Genomic DNA, 14,885 nt, shown 5'->3' with positions numbered 1-14,885 from the left:
TATTCTCACTTGCTTCTCCCGGGCGGGTTTCGCTGCCGTCTTGCGCTCACCTCCGCTTCTGCCATTCTTCCCTCCTGGTTCTCTCTTCTTCCCTGTCTCTTCCCCCCCCCCCCCCCCCCCCCCCCCACCTCCTCCTGTGGTTTACCTTTCTTTCCTCTTAGATTTAGCTGACCCCCCCCCCCCCCCCCCCCCCCCTCCCGTCTCTCCCTCTCATGCTTTGGCTACTTTCCCCTGATTCTTGGCTACCTGGCTATTCTTCCGCTTGTTCGTTGGCCACAGACAGGTCCCAGAACAGTCGCGTGAATGGCTCCCACGTTCTGTGGAAGCCATCGTCTGAACCTCGGTTGGCGAATTTGATTTTCTCCATTTGGAGAGATTCCGAGAGGTCGGTCAGCCAGTCTGCAGCTTTGGGTGGTGCTGCTGACCGCCAGCCGAACAGGCGGACGATCTACAGCGGACGATCAGGGAGGCAAAGGCAAGGGCATCCGCCCTCCTCCCCAGGAATAGATCTGGCTGGTCCAAAACCCCGAAGACCGCCACTTTCGAGCATGGCTCCACCCTCACCCCCACCACTTTGGACATTGCCTCGAAGAAGGCTGTCCAGTACCCTGCAAGTCTGGGGCAAGACCAGAACATGTGGACGTGGTTGGCCGGGCCTCCTTGGCACCATTCACATCTATCCTCCACCTCCGGGAAGAACCTACTCATACGGGTTCTTGTTAAGTGGGCTCTATGTACCACTTTTAGCCGTCAGGCTGAGCCTTGCGCACGTGGAGGTGGAGTTGACCCTTTGCAGTGCTTCGCTCCAGAGTCCCCACCTATCTCAATCCCCATTTCTTTATTGTTGGTTCCAGTACGGTGTCGGCCCTTTCTATCAGTCGGTCATACATGTCACTACAGTTTCCTTTATGTAGTATGCTTGCGTCCAGTAGTTCTTCCAGTAGTGTCTGTCATGGCAGTTACGTCCTTGTCTCCTTTCGTAGGAAGTTTTTGAGCTGCAGATACCTTAGCTCGTTCCTCCTGGCTGGCTGGAATTTCTCTGTCAGTTCGTCCAGTGTTGCGATCGTGCCGTCCGTGTATAGGTCCCTGACTGTCAGTGTCCCTCGTCCTGCCCCCACCTTTTGAAGGTGGCGTCAGTCAGTGCTGGTGTGAATCTATGGTTGTTGCAGATGGGAGCTTTGTCCGACATTTTGGTCAGGCCACGTTGCTGCCGTAGTTGGTTCCAGGATTGGAGGGTGGCTATCACCACTGGGCTTCTGGTGTATTTTTCGGGTGGGGATGGGAGTGCTGCCGTGGTGAGGGCCCAGAGGTAGGTCCTCATGCAGGAGGCCTCCTCCGCGTGCACCCACTTGGCCTCTGGCTCCTTGATCCATCCCCTTATTCGCTCGGCCGTCGCCACCCAGTGGTAGCATTGTAGGTTTGGGAGGGCTAGCCCCCCCCTGGATTTAGTTTTTTGTAGGACCTTCTTTGGGATACTAGCATTCCCCCCCCCCCCCCCCCCCCATACAAACGCCATGATTAGTTTGTCCAGCGCTTTGAAAAAGGCCTTGGGGATGTAATTCGGAATGGATCTAAGTAGGAAGAGGGCAGTACATTCATTTTGATCGTCTGGACTCTCCCTGCGAGGGAGAGTGGGAATGTGTTCCATCTTTGCAAGTCCGTCAGACTGGTGAGGTTCCATTTGTGGATCCCTTTCCAGTCATGGGCTATTTGGATCCCCACAATTTGTCTCGGGCTTTTTTAAACGGCAGTCCCATTTGTGCTGCCCCCCCCCCCCCCCCCCCCCCCCCCCCCCCTACTTGTGGGTGTACTGGGAAGATCTCGCTTTTGCTCATGTTGAGTTTGAGCCCAAGAAGGCGGCAAACTCTTTCAGGAGCGCGATGATTCCATCCATGCTACTCTGTGGGTCCGAGATGTAGAGGAGCAGTCATCTGCTTAGAGTGAGACTCTATACTCTCTGCCTCCTCTTCGGATCCCCCTCCAGCTTTTTGCTGCTCTGAGCACGATTGCTGGTGGTTCGATCGCAAGAGCGAACAGCAGTGTGGACAGTGGGCATCCTTGTCTGGTGCCCCTGTGCAGCTGGAAGTATCGGGAGTTGGTATCGTTGGTCCGTATGCTCACCATGGGCGCGTTGTATAAGAACTTTACCCAGGAGGTGAACCCTGTTCCAAGCCCAAACCGCTCCAGTAACTCTGTCGAAGGCCTTTTCTGCGTCTGGGGAGACTATCACCTCTGGTATTCTCTCCCCGGAGGGGGTCATGATCACGTTCAGCAGGCACCTGATATTCGAGGTAAGCTGTCTACCTTTGCCAAAGCCTGTCTAGTCCTCTGCGACCACCTCAGGTACACAGTCTTCGAGCCTTTTGGCTAGGATTTTGGTCAATATTTTGGCATCCGCGTTGAGCAGTGAGATGGGTCTGTATGTTCCACATTCCGTTGGGTCTTTGTCTTTTTTAGGTATCAGCGAGATTGAGGCCTTTGTTAGCGTGGGTGGCAGTGTGACCCTACCTAGCGAGTCTGTGAATATCTCCCGCAGGTGCGGGGCCAGTGCTGTCGCAACGTTTTTGTACATGTCCGCCGGGAACCCATCTAGTCCCGACACCTTCCCCGCCTGCATGGAGCTAATGCTGTCCATGATCTCTCCCAGTGCTAGTGGTGCTTCCAGGCCCCATTTTCTGCCCTCCCCCACGACTGGTATGTCCAGTCCATCAAGGAACCGTTTCATCCCAGACTCCCCCATTGGGGGCTCTGAGGTGTACAGCCCTTGGTAGAAGGCCTTGAAGGTTTTGTTGATCTTTTTTGGTTCTGTTTCTAACATGCCTCCGGTACCCCTGATTTGTGTAATTTCTCTGGTGGCTGCCTGCTTTCTCAGCTGGTGTGCCAACAGGCAGCTGGCTTTGTCTCCGTGTTCGTATAGGGTCCCACGTGCCTGGCGGCGTTCGTGCATTGCTTTCCTGGTGGAGAGCAGACCAAAATTCCTTTGTAGCTCTTTCCTTTCCGCCAGGAAAGGGACCTCAGAGTTTTTACGGTCCACCTCCAGTATGGAGTCGACTAGCTGCTGCCTAGCCGCCCTTTCCTCCCTATCTCTTCGCGCTTTGAAAGCGATGATTTCCCCGCATAGTACATCCTTCAGCACTTCCCAGAACGTGGAGGGTGAGACCTCCCCGTTCTGGTTGTTCTCCATGCACTCTGCTATGGCCCACGATATCCTTTTGTTGAAGGCCTTGTTAGCTAGTAGGCAACATCCAACCTCCATGTGGGGCGTTGGGCCCTGCCTGTCTCCAGCCTCACATCCATGTAGTTGGAGCATGGTCTGATATCACAAGTGCGGAGTATTCCACTTTGTCTATCCCCGGAAGCACTGTTTTCCCCACCACAAAGAAGTCAATTCTGGTGTATATGTTGTGCACTGGGGAGAAGAAGGAGAATTCCTTCTCCCCAGGGTGGGTGAACCTACAGGGGTCCACTGCCCCCATCTGCTCCATAAAGTGACTGAGTTCCCTCGCCATGCTTGAGGTTTTCCCCGTTTTGGGGTTTGATCTGTCTGTCTTTGGATCCTGTACACAGTTGAAGTCTCCCCCCCGCCCCCACGATTAGTCGATGCGTCGCTGTGTCAGGGATTTCTGCCATGGTCATCTTGATGAAGCTCGTGTCATCCCAGTTGGGTGCGTACGCGTTAACTAGTACCACCGGTGCCCCATCCAGGGCCCCGCTGACCATGACATACCGCCCCCCTGGGTCCGTAACCGTCTTTGTCGCCCTAAACATTATGGATTAACCATACTTATCTGGTGGACGCGCCCCTGCCCTCCGGGGTTTCCCTTTGTTAGGGGGCCGTCCAGGATGGCCGCTGTCGCTGCTCTCCCCATGCGGTTGGGTCCCTGCGTTCCGGGGTTTCCCCTTGTCCCGGGGCAACCGACATGGCTGCCCACTGTGCGTCCGCCACGCGGGTAGTCCCCTGCACTCTGGGGGCTCCCTTCGCCCACAGACCGTACTGGGTGGGTGCTTGATGCGGTTCCTTGTTTCGAGTCCTTGGTTGTGGCACTTTGTGGCCCTGTTCCTTTTCTGGCCTTGTTTGTCCCTCCTTCCCTGTGTCCCCCCTCCCCGGTCTCTCCCTCCCTGTGTCCCCCCCCCCCCCACCCCTCCTGGTCTCTCCCTTTTCCCCCCCTCCTGCGTATACCCCTCCTTTGTCCCTCTTTCCCCTGTTCCTGTCCCCGTTTGCTCTCCCGACTTTGATGGGTGGTCCCCCCCACCCCTGCCTGGCGCCTTCCCCCCTGTTGGGGGCTCGCAGCGGTCCTGCTTTGTTGCGTGCCCCCGGCGCTAGCCTTCCTGCTAGTGCGGTGGCCCCCCCCCTCTCGGGAGTTACTGTCTCGCTTCTCCCCTGCCCGGCCTCTGCGGTTTTGTGCCCACTCTTCCCCTATCCCACCCTGCACCCCTCTCGCCTGCTGTCCCTTCTCCGCTACACACGTTCCCTCGTGCTGGGGCCTGGTCTCCCACCTGAAGCGGTCCCTCGGGCAGTGGTTAGCTCTTTGTTCAGGATGCACACGCCGTGGCAGGTGCGGGGGGTCCTGCCGTTGCCTCACCCCCACCCCCCTCCCCCGTCGGCATGTTGTTGTCCCTTGCCAGGTGCCCCTTATTTCTACCCTAGCTGCAGGTTTTCCAGCCCGTGTTCCTCGACGAACTTGTTTGCTTCTTCGGCGGGGACTGTAAAGAAGTATTCTCTTCCTTGGTATGTGACCCAGAGTTTCGCTGGGTACAGCAAACCAAAACGCACGTTGCTCTTGTGAAGAGCTGCTTTCGCTCTATTAAATTCGGCCCGTCTCGTGGCTAGGTCTGCCCCAATGTCCTTGTAAATTCTAATGGAGTGTCCTTCCCATTTGCAGGTTCTGTTTTTCCTGGCCCAGCGCAGGATTGTTTCCCTGTCTTGGTACCGGTGCAATTTAGCTATAACTGCCCTCGTGGGGGTGGGGGGGGGGGTGAGTCTCCTGCCTTGGGCTTCGGGCGCAGCAACCGGTGTGCTCTGTCCATTTCTGGTGGGTTGGGAATGGTTTTCCTCCCCACTAAGTTGCCCAGCATCTCAGCCACGTATGTCATGGGGTTTCTACCCTCGCTCCCCTCTGGCAGGCCCACTATCCTGACATTTTGCCTTCTCGAGCGGTTTTCCTGGTTGTCCACTGCCCTTCAGGCTCCCCTGTGTTGTGCCCAGTCTCGCCACCTCCCTCTCCAGGGCCGTGATCCGGTCGCTCATGTCAGTCGCTGCTTTCTCCAGCTCCTTAATGGTCGCCTCTTGGGCTTCCGGTTTCTCCCCTTGGGCTTCTAGTTTCTCCCTTTGGGCTTCCAGTTTCTCCTCTGCTCTGCCCAGGCCTTAGCCATTGCTGCCTGCACTGCGGCCTCTATGTCTGCCCTCACCTCTGCCTTGTTTACCTGCTGATATTCCCTCAGCGCGTCGGCAAAGGCTGCCTTCCAGTTCCAGTTCCCCCCTGGCCCCGGGGGTGAGGGCACCTGTCTGTCCAGCTCTTTTTGATGCGGCGATACTTCCGTTCCGCTGCTTCATGCGCTGATTAGCTCGTCTGAACTGGCTCGCCCATTGCCCCGTCTGCCTTTGGTGCCCCTTCTCCCTCTGCTTTGGCTCCCTTCTGGCATTTATTTTCCCCCTTCCCTTTCTTTTTTTTCCCTTTTTTTTCCTTTTAACCCCCCCCCTTTCTTTTCCATCCCTTTTTCTTTTCTGCTCCCTTCTCTCCTTTACCACTTTATTTTTCCTCTTTTATAAAATTATTTTCAGGAGAACTTGTTTTTGGTGAGAGTAAAAAGTACAAAAAGAAATTCTCCCCCTTCTCCCCCCCCTCTCTTTAAAAGTTTTTATTTCAAAGTTTTGTTTTTGCAAAAGTTATTTTTTCCTTCCTTTTCCCTCACCCAGGGTCTAGAGAGAGCGAGAGAGGCTTCTGGTCGGGAGTCCCTCTTTGTTCCAGCCTCGTGGTGGTCGCCGCCGGTGTGGAGTGGGGGGAGGGTCGGTCGGTCCCCGCTGCAGCCCCTGCTGCTTGGTCCGGGCCGCTGCCCGTCGGACCCTACGCTCTCCTGCTGGGGGGAGGGGGGGTTGGTCGTAGGTCGCTCCTCCATTCCTTCCTCTCTGCAGGTTCGGCCCCCGCTTCGTTCCGGGCCGCCGCTTGTCCCGCCCTGCGCTCTGCTACCGTGCGTTGGGGGGGAGGGGGGGGCTGTGCCGCCGGATCGCTCCTCTCCCGAGGGCCCAGTTCTCCTGCTCCCGATTTCGCGGGGCTTTAATTTTTTTTTAACCAAAATCCCCCGAAAAAGCCCCGGCTTCGTGGACCTACAGGAGCCTCTTTGCTGCGGCAGCTACACTCACGAACGCCACCGGAAGTCCTGATCCCTCGAGTCTTCATTCTTAACATAAAATGCTTCTTTAGTGTACCAAGCTCCCGCCTACCCACCCTCACAGACTCTTCAAGGACATGGGCCAGGTTCTTTCGGTCCAGTCATGGTCAAACCCGTCACGGGAGATTCGACGGCACAGCCAAAGCCCATTGACTTTCGGCGGGACCAGACGATCCCAGTGGTGGACGCGGCCGGAAAATCCCAACCGTGGAATTGAAGATTAATTTTCATGGTCAGCAAATTTTAGATTAAATTGTGCAAACAAATTGATGCAATAGGTTAAACGAGCAGCATTTTAGGTTAGACGGTAGCCAGCTCAGTGCAGGCTTGGAGGGCTGAAGGGCCTGTTCCTGTACTGTATTTTTCTTTGTTCTTTGTAATAGCCAGGTCGTTGGGAGAAGGGAAAATGCCTTGCTACCAATCATGGCAATATTTTTTTTATGTGCACGCTCAGCACATGATATCCTCAGAACGTTTCATGTTTGACTATGCTATACCATACAGAATTATATTATACTACTATACTATACCATAGTTCTACAAATAATAGCAACAAAACTACAGCAGCTTTTCCCACATAAAGCAGGATTATTTCTCCAGCAGAATGCAGTGAGTAGAGGATGGTTGCACACAAATTATTTGCATATAGTCAATCCCAGTCACTTACAACATTGAGGTCTCAAGGCTTGATTGGCAGGGAAATTAACAGACGATCTCTACTCTGACTAGAGGTAATGGTGTCCTTAACACGAGTCGCGAGAATATCACACCTGAATGAGCATCACGCTTCATCTTGTCCAATTCTTTTGGCATTCCCCAATTGGATCCCAATACCAGGGGTAGATAGGCAAAGGAGGCTGATAGTTGCCAAGTTGCAATATTCGTGAAGAGTAACCATACAGCTGAGCCGTTGTCCCCTCAAGCCTCATAGTAATCTTGTGACGCTCATATTTTAACACATTAATTGCTCAGTTTGGCATATACAGATTCGTAAAAAGATACAGCACAGCAGGAGGCCTTTCAGTCCATCATACCTTTGCTAGCTCCTTGAAAGAACAGTTGGGCTTAATCTGCATTGCTTTACTTCCTCATTCACGAGTACCTGCCCAACTCCCTTTGGACTTTATTTGTGGCATCAGCTTCCACGAGCTTCCCAGGTGGAGCGCTCGAGATCCTGACAGTTCACTTGAGTGAAAATATTATCTCCATTCCTGATCTTTGCCCTCTGTGCCCTGTATTTCAACACAGCGTGAGGTGGAATGTAAAAACAAAATTAGGTTAAATGGTATTTATCACAAGGTGTTAAGATTCTGTACGGCAACATTTATCACTGAGCTGTCAGATCCGTCATCCTATTTTAGGAGGAAGCAAATTCTTAGTGAAGTCTTGTAATGTAATGCATGAATTAGCGTAAACTCACAATGATAATAAGATAATTAGCTTAAAATTTACTAATTAACCATTTACACTTTGAAAGCATTCAATTACACAAGCTATCAAACGCCAAATTGTATTTATTAACTTTACCAATATGTTCAGTCCTTATGTGTACCAAGCTGATCCATAGAATCCCTATAATGCCAAAAGAGGCCATTTAGCCCATTGAGTCTATACCGACCATCTGAAAGAGTGCTCTACCCAGGCCCACATCCCAACCTTTCCTCGTAACCCCACCTAACCTGCGCATCTTTGGACACTAAGGGGCAATTGCAGTATGGCCAGATCACCTAACCTGCACATCTTTTGCATCACATAAAGCGAATTGAAGTTAGTTTCATTACTTTTTTTTAGGTTTTTCCTCCATTGAAATTATATTTGATCACCTGCATGAACATTCCAATATTGAGGGTAGTGCCCTGGGCCCAAACATCTTCAGCTGCTTCATCATTGACCTTTCCTCCATCATAAGATCAGAAGTAGGGATGTTCGCTGATGATTGCACAATGTTCAGCACCACTTGCAACTCTCCAGACACTAAGGAGTCTGTGTGCTTGTGCAGCAAAACCTGGGCAATATCCAAGCTTGGGCTAAGTGGCAAGTAACATTCACACATAACAAATGCCAGGCAATGACCATCTCCAACAAGAGAAAATCTAACCATCTCTTCCTGATTACCATCATTACCTTACAGCATTACTATCGCTGAATCCCCAACCATTCACATCATGAGGGTTGCTATTGACCAGACGTTGAACTGAAGCAGGTATATCAATACAGTGGCTGCAAGAACAGGTCACAGATTGGGAATTCTACAGCAAGTAACTCATCCCCTGACTCCCCACAACCTGTCCACCATCTACAAGGCAGTCAGGAGTATATTTGGAAGGGGGCAGCATGTGGCGCAGTGGTTAGCACTGGGACTGCGGCGCTGAGCACCCGGGTTCGAATCCCGGCCCTGGGTCACTGTCCGTGTGAAGTTTGCACATTTTCCCCGTGTCTGCGTGGATTTCACCCCCACAACCCAAAGATGTGCAGGTTAGGTGGATTGGCCACGCTACATTGCCCCTTAATTGGAGAAAAAATAATTGGGTAATCTTTATTTTAAAAAAGGAGTATATTTGGAAGACTCTCCATTTGACTTGCTAAGTGCAACTCCATCAATACTCAAGAAGCCCAACACCATCCAGGACACTTGATTGACAGCTCCATCAGCCACCTTAATCATTCACTCCCTCCTTGTCCAGCCCAATGTGTACCATCTACAACAGGCTTGTCCAACCTTTTGCATGGGGAGGGTAACATTTCAAAATTTTTCTCACTCAAGGGGCCAATGAGCAAATTTCGGAAGGATAACATTTGGCACAATATTAGAAATGATTTTTTTTAATACAATAAAGTATGAAAAGGGAAACAATTTGCTCAGCAATAAACAATCAAAGTAATAAATTGATTTTAAAACGAGTAATCTCCCTCCCACTCAATCTTTCTCCCCCTGACTCACTCCCTCCCCCTTGCTCATTCTCTCCCACTCACACTGTCTCTCTCTCACTCGCAATCCCTTTCCCACTCACAATCCCTCTCCCACTCACAATCCCTCTCCCACTCACAATCTCTCTCCCCGCCAATCTCGCTTCCCTTCACTCACTCTCCCCCTCACTCACTCTCTCCCTCACTCACTCTTTCCCCCTCACTCCCTCCCTCACTCACTCTCTCCCTCACTCACTCACTCTCTCCCTCACTCACTCTCTCCCTCACTCACACTCTCCCCCTCACACACTCTCCCCCTCACTCTTTCTCTTCCCCTTTCTCTGCCTCACTCATTCTCTCCCCCTCTCTCTCTTTCTCTGCTTCATTCTCTCTCTTCGCCTCACTCTCTCTTCCCCCTCACTCAGTCTCTCCCCCTCAGTCTCTCCCCGTCACTCATTCTCTCCCCCTCACTCAGTCTCTCCCTCTCACACTATCTCTGCCTCACTCTCTCCCCCTCACATTCTCTCCCCCTCACTCAGTCTCTCCCTCACCCTCTATCTCTGCCTCACTCTCTCTTCGCCTCGCACTCACTCTCCCCCTCACACACTCTCTCTCCCTTTCACTCTCTCTCCCCCTCACATCTGAGCCAACCAGCCCTTATCAAAATTTCATTGAGAAATATACTGTTGTGTGCTGATAACAGGTTACTAAATTCATTTGCCTTTTAGAGTCATGCTTGGTTGCCCAGCACCCCCTGAGTCATTGTCGAGCCATTTTTATTTGTTTCTTGAAGTTACTTTCTATTGAGCTACTTATAGAAGGCAGATTTACCTTAAATAAATGCTGTTCATCTTAATTCATCCGAAATATCAATGTAAAAAGCATTAAAGCTTTATTAACGATGTATCATGTGACTACACGCATGGTAGAATATAGACTGTATAGAATTTGATCTTTCCACATCCAGCCACTCCTATCTACTAACGACCAAGTTCACTTATTTCAATGGTACAGTTATTTTCTTATTGTGAGGTTGAAGCAAAGTACGGATGATTTTGATGTATTTTGGGAGAAGGCAGTGACTATCAAAATATCAGGTCCCTGGGGGAAACAGAATGAGCACCTCTTTGTCAGGGCGTTAATTTGTAAGGACAAGCTACCCTCGCGGCATTTTAGGAGCTTTTGAATTGTGACTTCTAATTGATGATTCTTTGGCCCACAGTCCTGCACAAAGATATCGGGAGCTGTCGAGCGGCCACCATAACGGGAACGTTGTCCAGGATCTCTCTGAACGACGATGACGAGGACAAAGGAATCGGCCCCGAAGGCGTGAACTTTGCGTCCCTCCCCGGAAATATCATTTCCAAAGTTTTGATACAACAGCCGCCGACTATGCATGTCCCAATTGGAATGAACGAGTTAACCGAGCAGTGTCTAAAGAAGGAGAACAGTGAATTGCGAAGGACAGTTTATTTATGCACGGATGACAATCTGAGAGCGGCGGATGCTGAGCTGGCCCAAACTCAAGAGAGGAGGATGGAGAGTGACTACATTGTAATGCCACGCGGCTCAGCCAACCTCCAGCCTCTCAATAAGGATGAGAGCAAATTAAACATCACCAGAGAAGGCATGCCACTCGATAGGTTAATGCATTTTAAGGTTAACCCTGAATTTAATACAAGCGCATCCGTGATGGATCACATCACTTTTAATTTAGATCAACATCTCACAACACAAGAACACAAACAGAACATACCGTTTGAGCCTCGATCAGCTGTAAAGAACTTCATTGTTTCTGAACTTGATGAAAATAACACTACACTATCAAGGAGTGAAACAGGTTCGACAGTGTCCATGAGTTCTTTAGAGGTTAGTAGGTTTGACTCACTGTGATGCAGGATATACTCTAACTACATGTGCTGAGGCGGATTGTTCTACTTGTCTATCTGCAGAGTGTGAGTCTTCTGTTGTTGTTTAACCTGTCTATCCATTAATTCACAAGTTGTGCCTCATTCCGTGCAGACCCCAGGGAAAAGCAACGTCTCCAACGTCGTAAATCTTACAAAGCTTTGTGTAGTTTTTTGCCAGTGTTGTTAACTGGCTTGAAGTAGGATTCTACCTCTATTATCAACGTGCTAACATCTCCTCTGAAAATAGCAGGCGAGGAATGTTCTCCAAATCCATGATGCCACCCGACAGCAATTCTTGAATTATAATTAAATGTGCGGGGGATTAAAAGGGTTTGAGCCTGAAGGTGCCAGATGTCCCAGAGGACCGATATTCCTTCCACATTCCGGCATACTCGGGTGCAGTGCAAAATCTCGCTTCCCTTCAGTTTTCTGAGCGCCTTGTAAGATTGAAGCCTCTGCCAACCCCAGCCCTAACCCCAGCATAGTAACAGTGAAGGCCAAGTCTTCACGGCCCAGGTTCTCATCCATACCAGCAACGGATGATCTTTGCCTCAATCAGTGTAGTTAGAATCATAGAATCCCTACAGTGCAGAAGGAGGCCATTCGACCCATCGACTCTGCATTGACATTTCAAAAGAATACCCTACCTATGCCCAATCCCCCCCTCCTCTATCTTATCATGGCCAATTCACCTAAGCTGCATATCTTTGGAATGTGGGAGGAACACTGAGTAAACAGAGATAGTTACCTGAGGTCGGGATCAAACCGGAGTCCCTGACACTATGAGGCAGCAGTGCTAACCACCGTGCCACCCCATTTAATACCATTCATGTTGTCTATCCTGAATGGCAGGAGTGGGGACCAACATGGACTGTGTGAGACCCCTTACTCTTCCCCTTATTAAGGACCACCAATGACTCCTTTCCCAGAATGAACCTAAAGCCACTGCAAACCCAGGCAAAATGGTCCCACGAGGTGCGTTTTTAGTGACTCAGCTACCATCCCAACCCCCAGCTCCACCGTCCGCAGGAACTGCCAATTATGGCAGGGTCAACTGGAGGGGGGGGGGTCCCAGGATTGGCAGCAGCAGATATTTAACCATCACATGTTTGGACAACCGATCCATTGCCAATCAGGGGAGAGAAGAACAAAGTAAATGGTGACACGGAGAGCTGAATATTGCAGTTTATCCAGGATATTTTAATGTTCTGTATCTATCTTTACAAGGTTTAGCTGTGCTACAGTTTGTGCTGGCTTCCACCAGTTTGTGGAACCACAAGGTATTTATTACTCTATCTAGGCTTGTTATTTTAATATTCCATGTTTACAGTTCACTGAAGGTATTTTAATATTCTATTACAACTTCTGCATGCCATTTCAACACACCATTTTTACAGATTATTGAATCAATTGTGATATTCTGTTATATCTGTGGAAGGCATTTTAACGCTCTGGCAGTGCAGGATATTTTAATGTTACAGTGGTGTGAAATTACTCTTTGCGCTCATGCAGAGCGTTAAATGGGGAGTTCAACTTAATGCCCTTTTACACAATCCCGAGGAAGACATACCTTCACTCAGCACGTCTTCTAGAAGCTCAGTCAGTGAATTGGGTTTCGAGCTAAAATTAAAATGAGAAAATGCACGGTGAGCTCAGCAGGTGTGGCAGCGTCAGTGGAGAGAGAAAAACAAAGTTAACGGGCGTGATTTAACCAAAACATTTCTAAGTTTCGGCAGCACGAAACTTAACGGCAGCACGGTAGCATGGTGGTTAGCATAAATGCTTCACAGCTCCAGGGTCCCAGGTTCGATTCCCGGCTGGGTCACTGTCTGTGTGGAGTCTGCACGTCCTCCCCCTGTGTGCGTGGGTTTCCTCCGGGTGCTCCAGTTTCCTCCCACAGTCCAAAGATGTGCGGGTTAGGTGGATTGGCCATGCTAAATTGCCCGTAGTGTCCTAAAAAGTAAGGTTAAGGGGGGGGTTGTTGGGTTACGGGTATAGGGTGGATACGTGGGTTTGAGTAGGGTGATCATTGCTCGGCACAACATCGAGGGCCGAAGGGCCTGTTCTGTGCTGTACTGTTCTATGTTCTGTGTCATTTTGAGCGAGTTTGACGGGGTGTTCCCACTGGCTCTTTGAGGGAGATCCTCACCGGTATTCACACACCGGGCGTGATTTAACTAACAAAAAAACAGAGACTGTTCTGGTCGGGAATCCTGGGATCGTTCCTGGCATCAGGATTGACCCCGCTATCTAACGGCACTCTTTTTTTTTCAGCCACAGCGGGAAATGCCCCGCCGAGGGACACACTTAGCTGCGTATCCTGCACTCAGGAACTCCAAAGAACGGAGCTCTTCAGTACAGGAAGAGATTGGGGAGCCATTTTTAAATAGCTCCCTGATCTCTCAACCCCCCCCTGCCCGATGCAGGCCCTGGACACCCCAATGCCCCAACTCACCTATTGGAGGCCCTCTAACTCCCCCCGCACCCCAGCATATACCAACAGGGCACTCCCGATCCGATCCCCGGTGTGAGGAAAATGCCACCCAGGCACTGCCAACCTAGCACCCTGGCATTGCCTCTGCCAGCATGGCAGTCTTACCTGGGCAGCTGTGCAGTGTCAGAGTGGCGCCCAGGTGGCACCGGCAGTTCCAGCCTGGCCAAAGGTCAACCACTCGGGGCCTCCAATTGCTTGGGAGACCGCGCCTCTCCCCTCCACGTGCCCTCCTGCATGGTCCCCATTTGAGGGACCCAGCGCTAGATGCCGATCGGCTGGGGTTTCCTCGGCGAGGCCAATAGGTGCGGGATGGCCATATGATCCAGCGGCAGCATAGATAAGTGTGCTTTTAAGCTCTTTTAGCGATGCAAATCTGGTCCCGCCCACATCTAGATCGCAATGTCTTTATGTGAGATCCCGTTAGATCTTGCGAGGAGTAACGACGGTCTGGAATCCCGGGAGAGGCCGATTCCAGTGGGCCGCGGCCGGTAAATCACGCCCCTAGACGTTGGACCTTGGGGAGTTTCTCCATTGTCTACCCACACTGAGAAATTATTTTCAGCTGTGGGGGTGAAACTCACCAGCCAGAACGGGCTGGCATTTTCAAAGGGTGCCCTGATCACTAAGCGAGTTTGAGGGCCCACACACACATGGGCATTAAATCCCTCCCAGGCCCAAGTGTGGACCAGTAGTAAACAGCGCCCGGTCAAGGCCAGTTAACGGAGACCGCTAGTTCCCGGGAGCCCAGAGAATTCAGCGCATGCACATTTAACTCTGCCGAATGGCTCACTTGAATATACTGATCTGGGTCTGAGCCAGTACGGCCTCTCGTGAGAATCAACAGCCTCGTCGAGACATCAGTTGGGCGCAATGAGCCCGTTAAATCGCACCCATCATTTTGAGTCCATTAGCCCTTCTGCAGGACTGTTTAGAGCTAGGAGCATTTACAACTGAACCTGCCAAGCAGCCTTCTACCGGGTATAAAGAAATGCCTGTGAGATATTGTGTGTGAAGGATTTTGTGAGGAGCAGTAGAGGAACAAGAAGGTAGGAGGAACGATTTTTGCTGCAGCAACTGCAGATGACAGTGAATGACGCTCTTGCCCAGAGGGAGGCCATCATTAGGGTGGGGGAGGGGGGATGGGGGCAGGGCGTGGTACAATGAGAGGACACACTCCAGGAAAT

General features: G+C 51.0%; 1 protein-coding gene across 15 annotated transcripts in view; it reads left to right on the top strand.

Annotated features, from left to right (window-relative positions):
* Window positions 1–14,885, top strand: part of adgrb3 (adhesion G protein-coupled receptor B3) — a 920,539-nt gene that overhangs the window by 859,394 nt on the left and 46,260 nt on the right. For all 15 annotated transcript variants that reach the window (XM_038800688.1, XM_038800695.1, XM_038800692.1 and 12 more), the window contains one exon: window positions 10,520–11,166. In XM_038800688.1, coding sequence (XP_038656616.1) covers window positions 10,520–11,166 — 647 coding nt within the window. The remainder of the gene's footprint in view (window positions 1–10,519; window positions 11,167–14,885) is intronic.

This window comes from Scyliorhinus canicula, chromosome 6 (assembly GCF_902713615.1).
Source record: "Scyliorhinus canicula chromosome 6, sScyCan1.1, whole genome shotgun sequence".
NCBI classification, from domain to species: domain Eukaryota; kingdom Metazoa; phylum Chordata; class Chondrichthyes; order Carcharhiniformes; family Scyliorhinidae; genus Scyliorhinus; species Scyliorhinus canicula.
The sequence above is the reverse complement of the archived record's forward strand: the minus strand, read 5'-3'. Positions and strand labels throughout refer to the sequence as shown.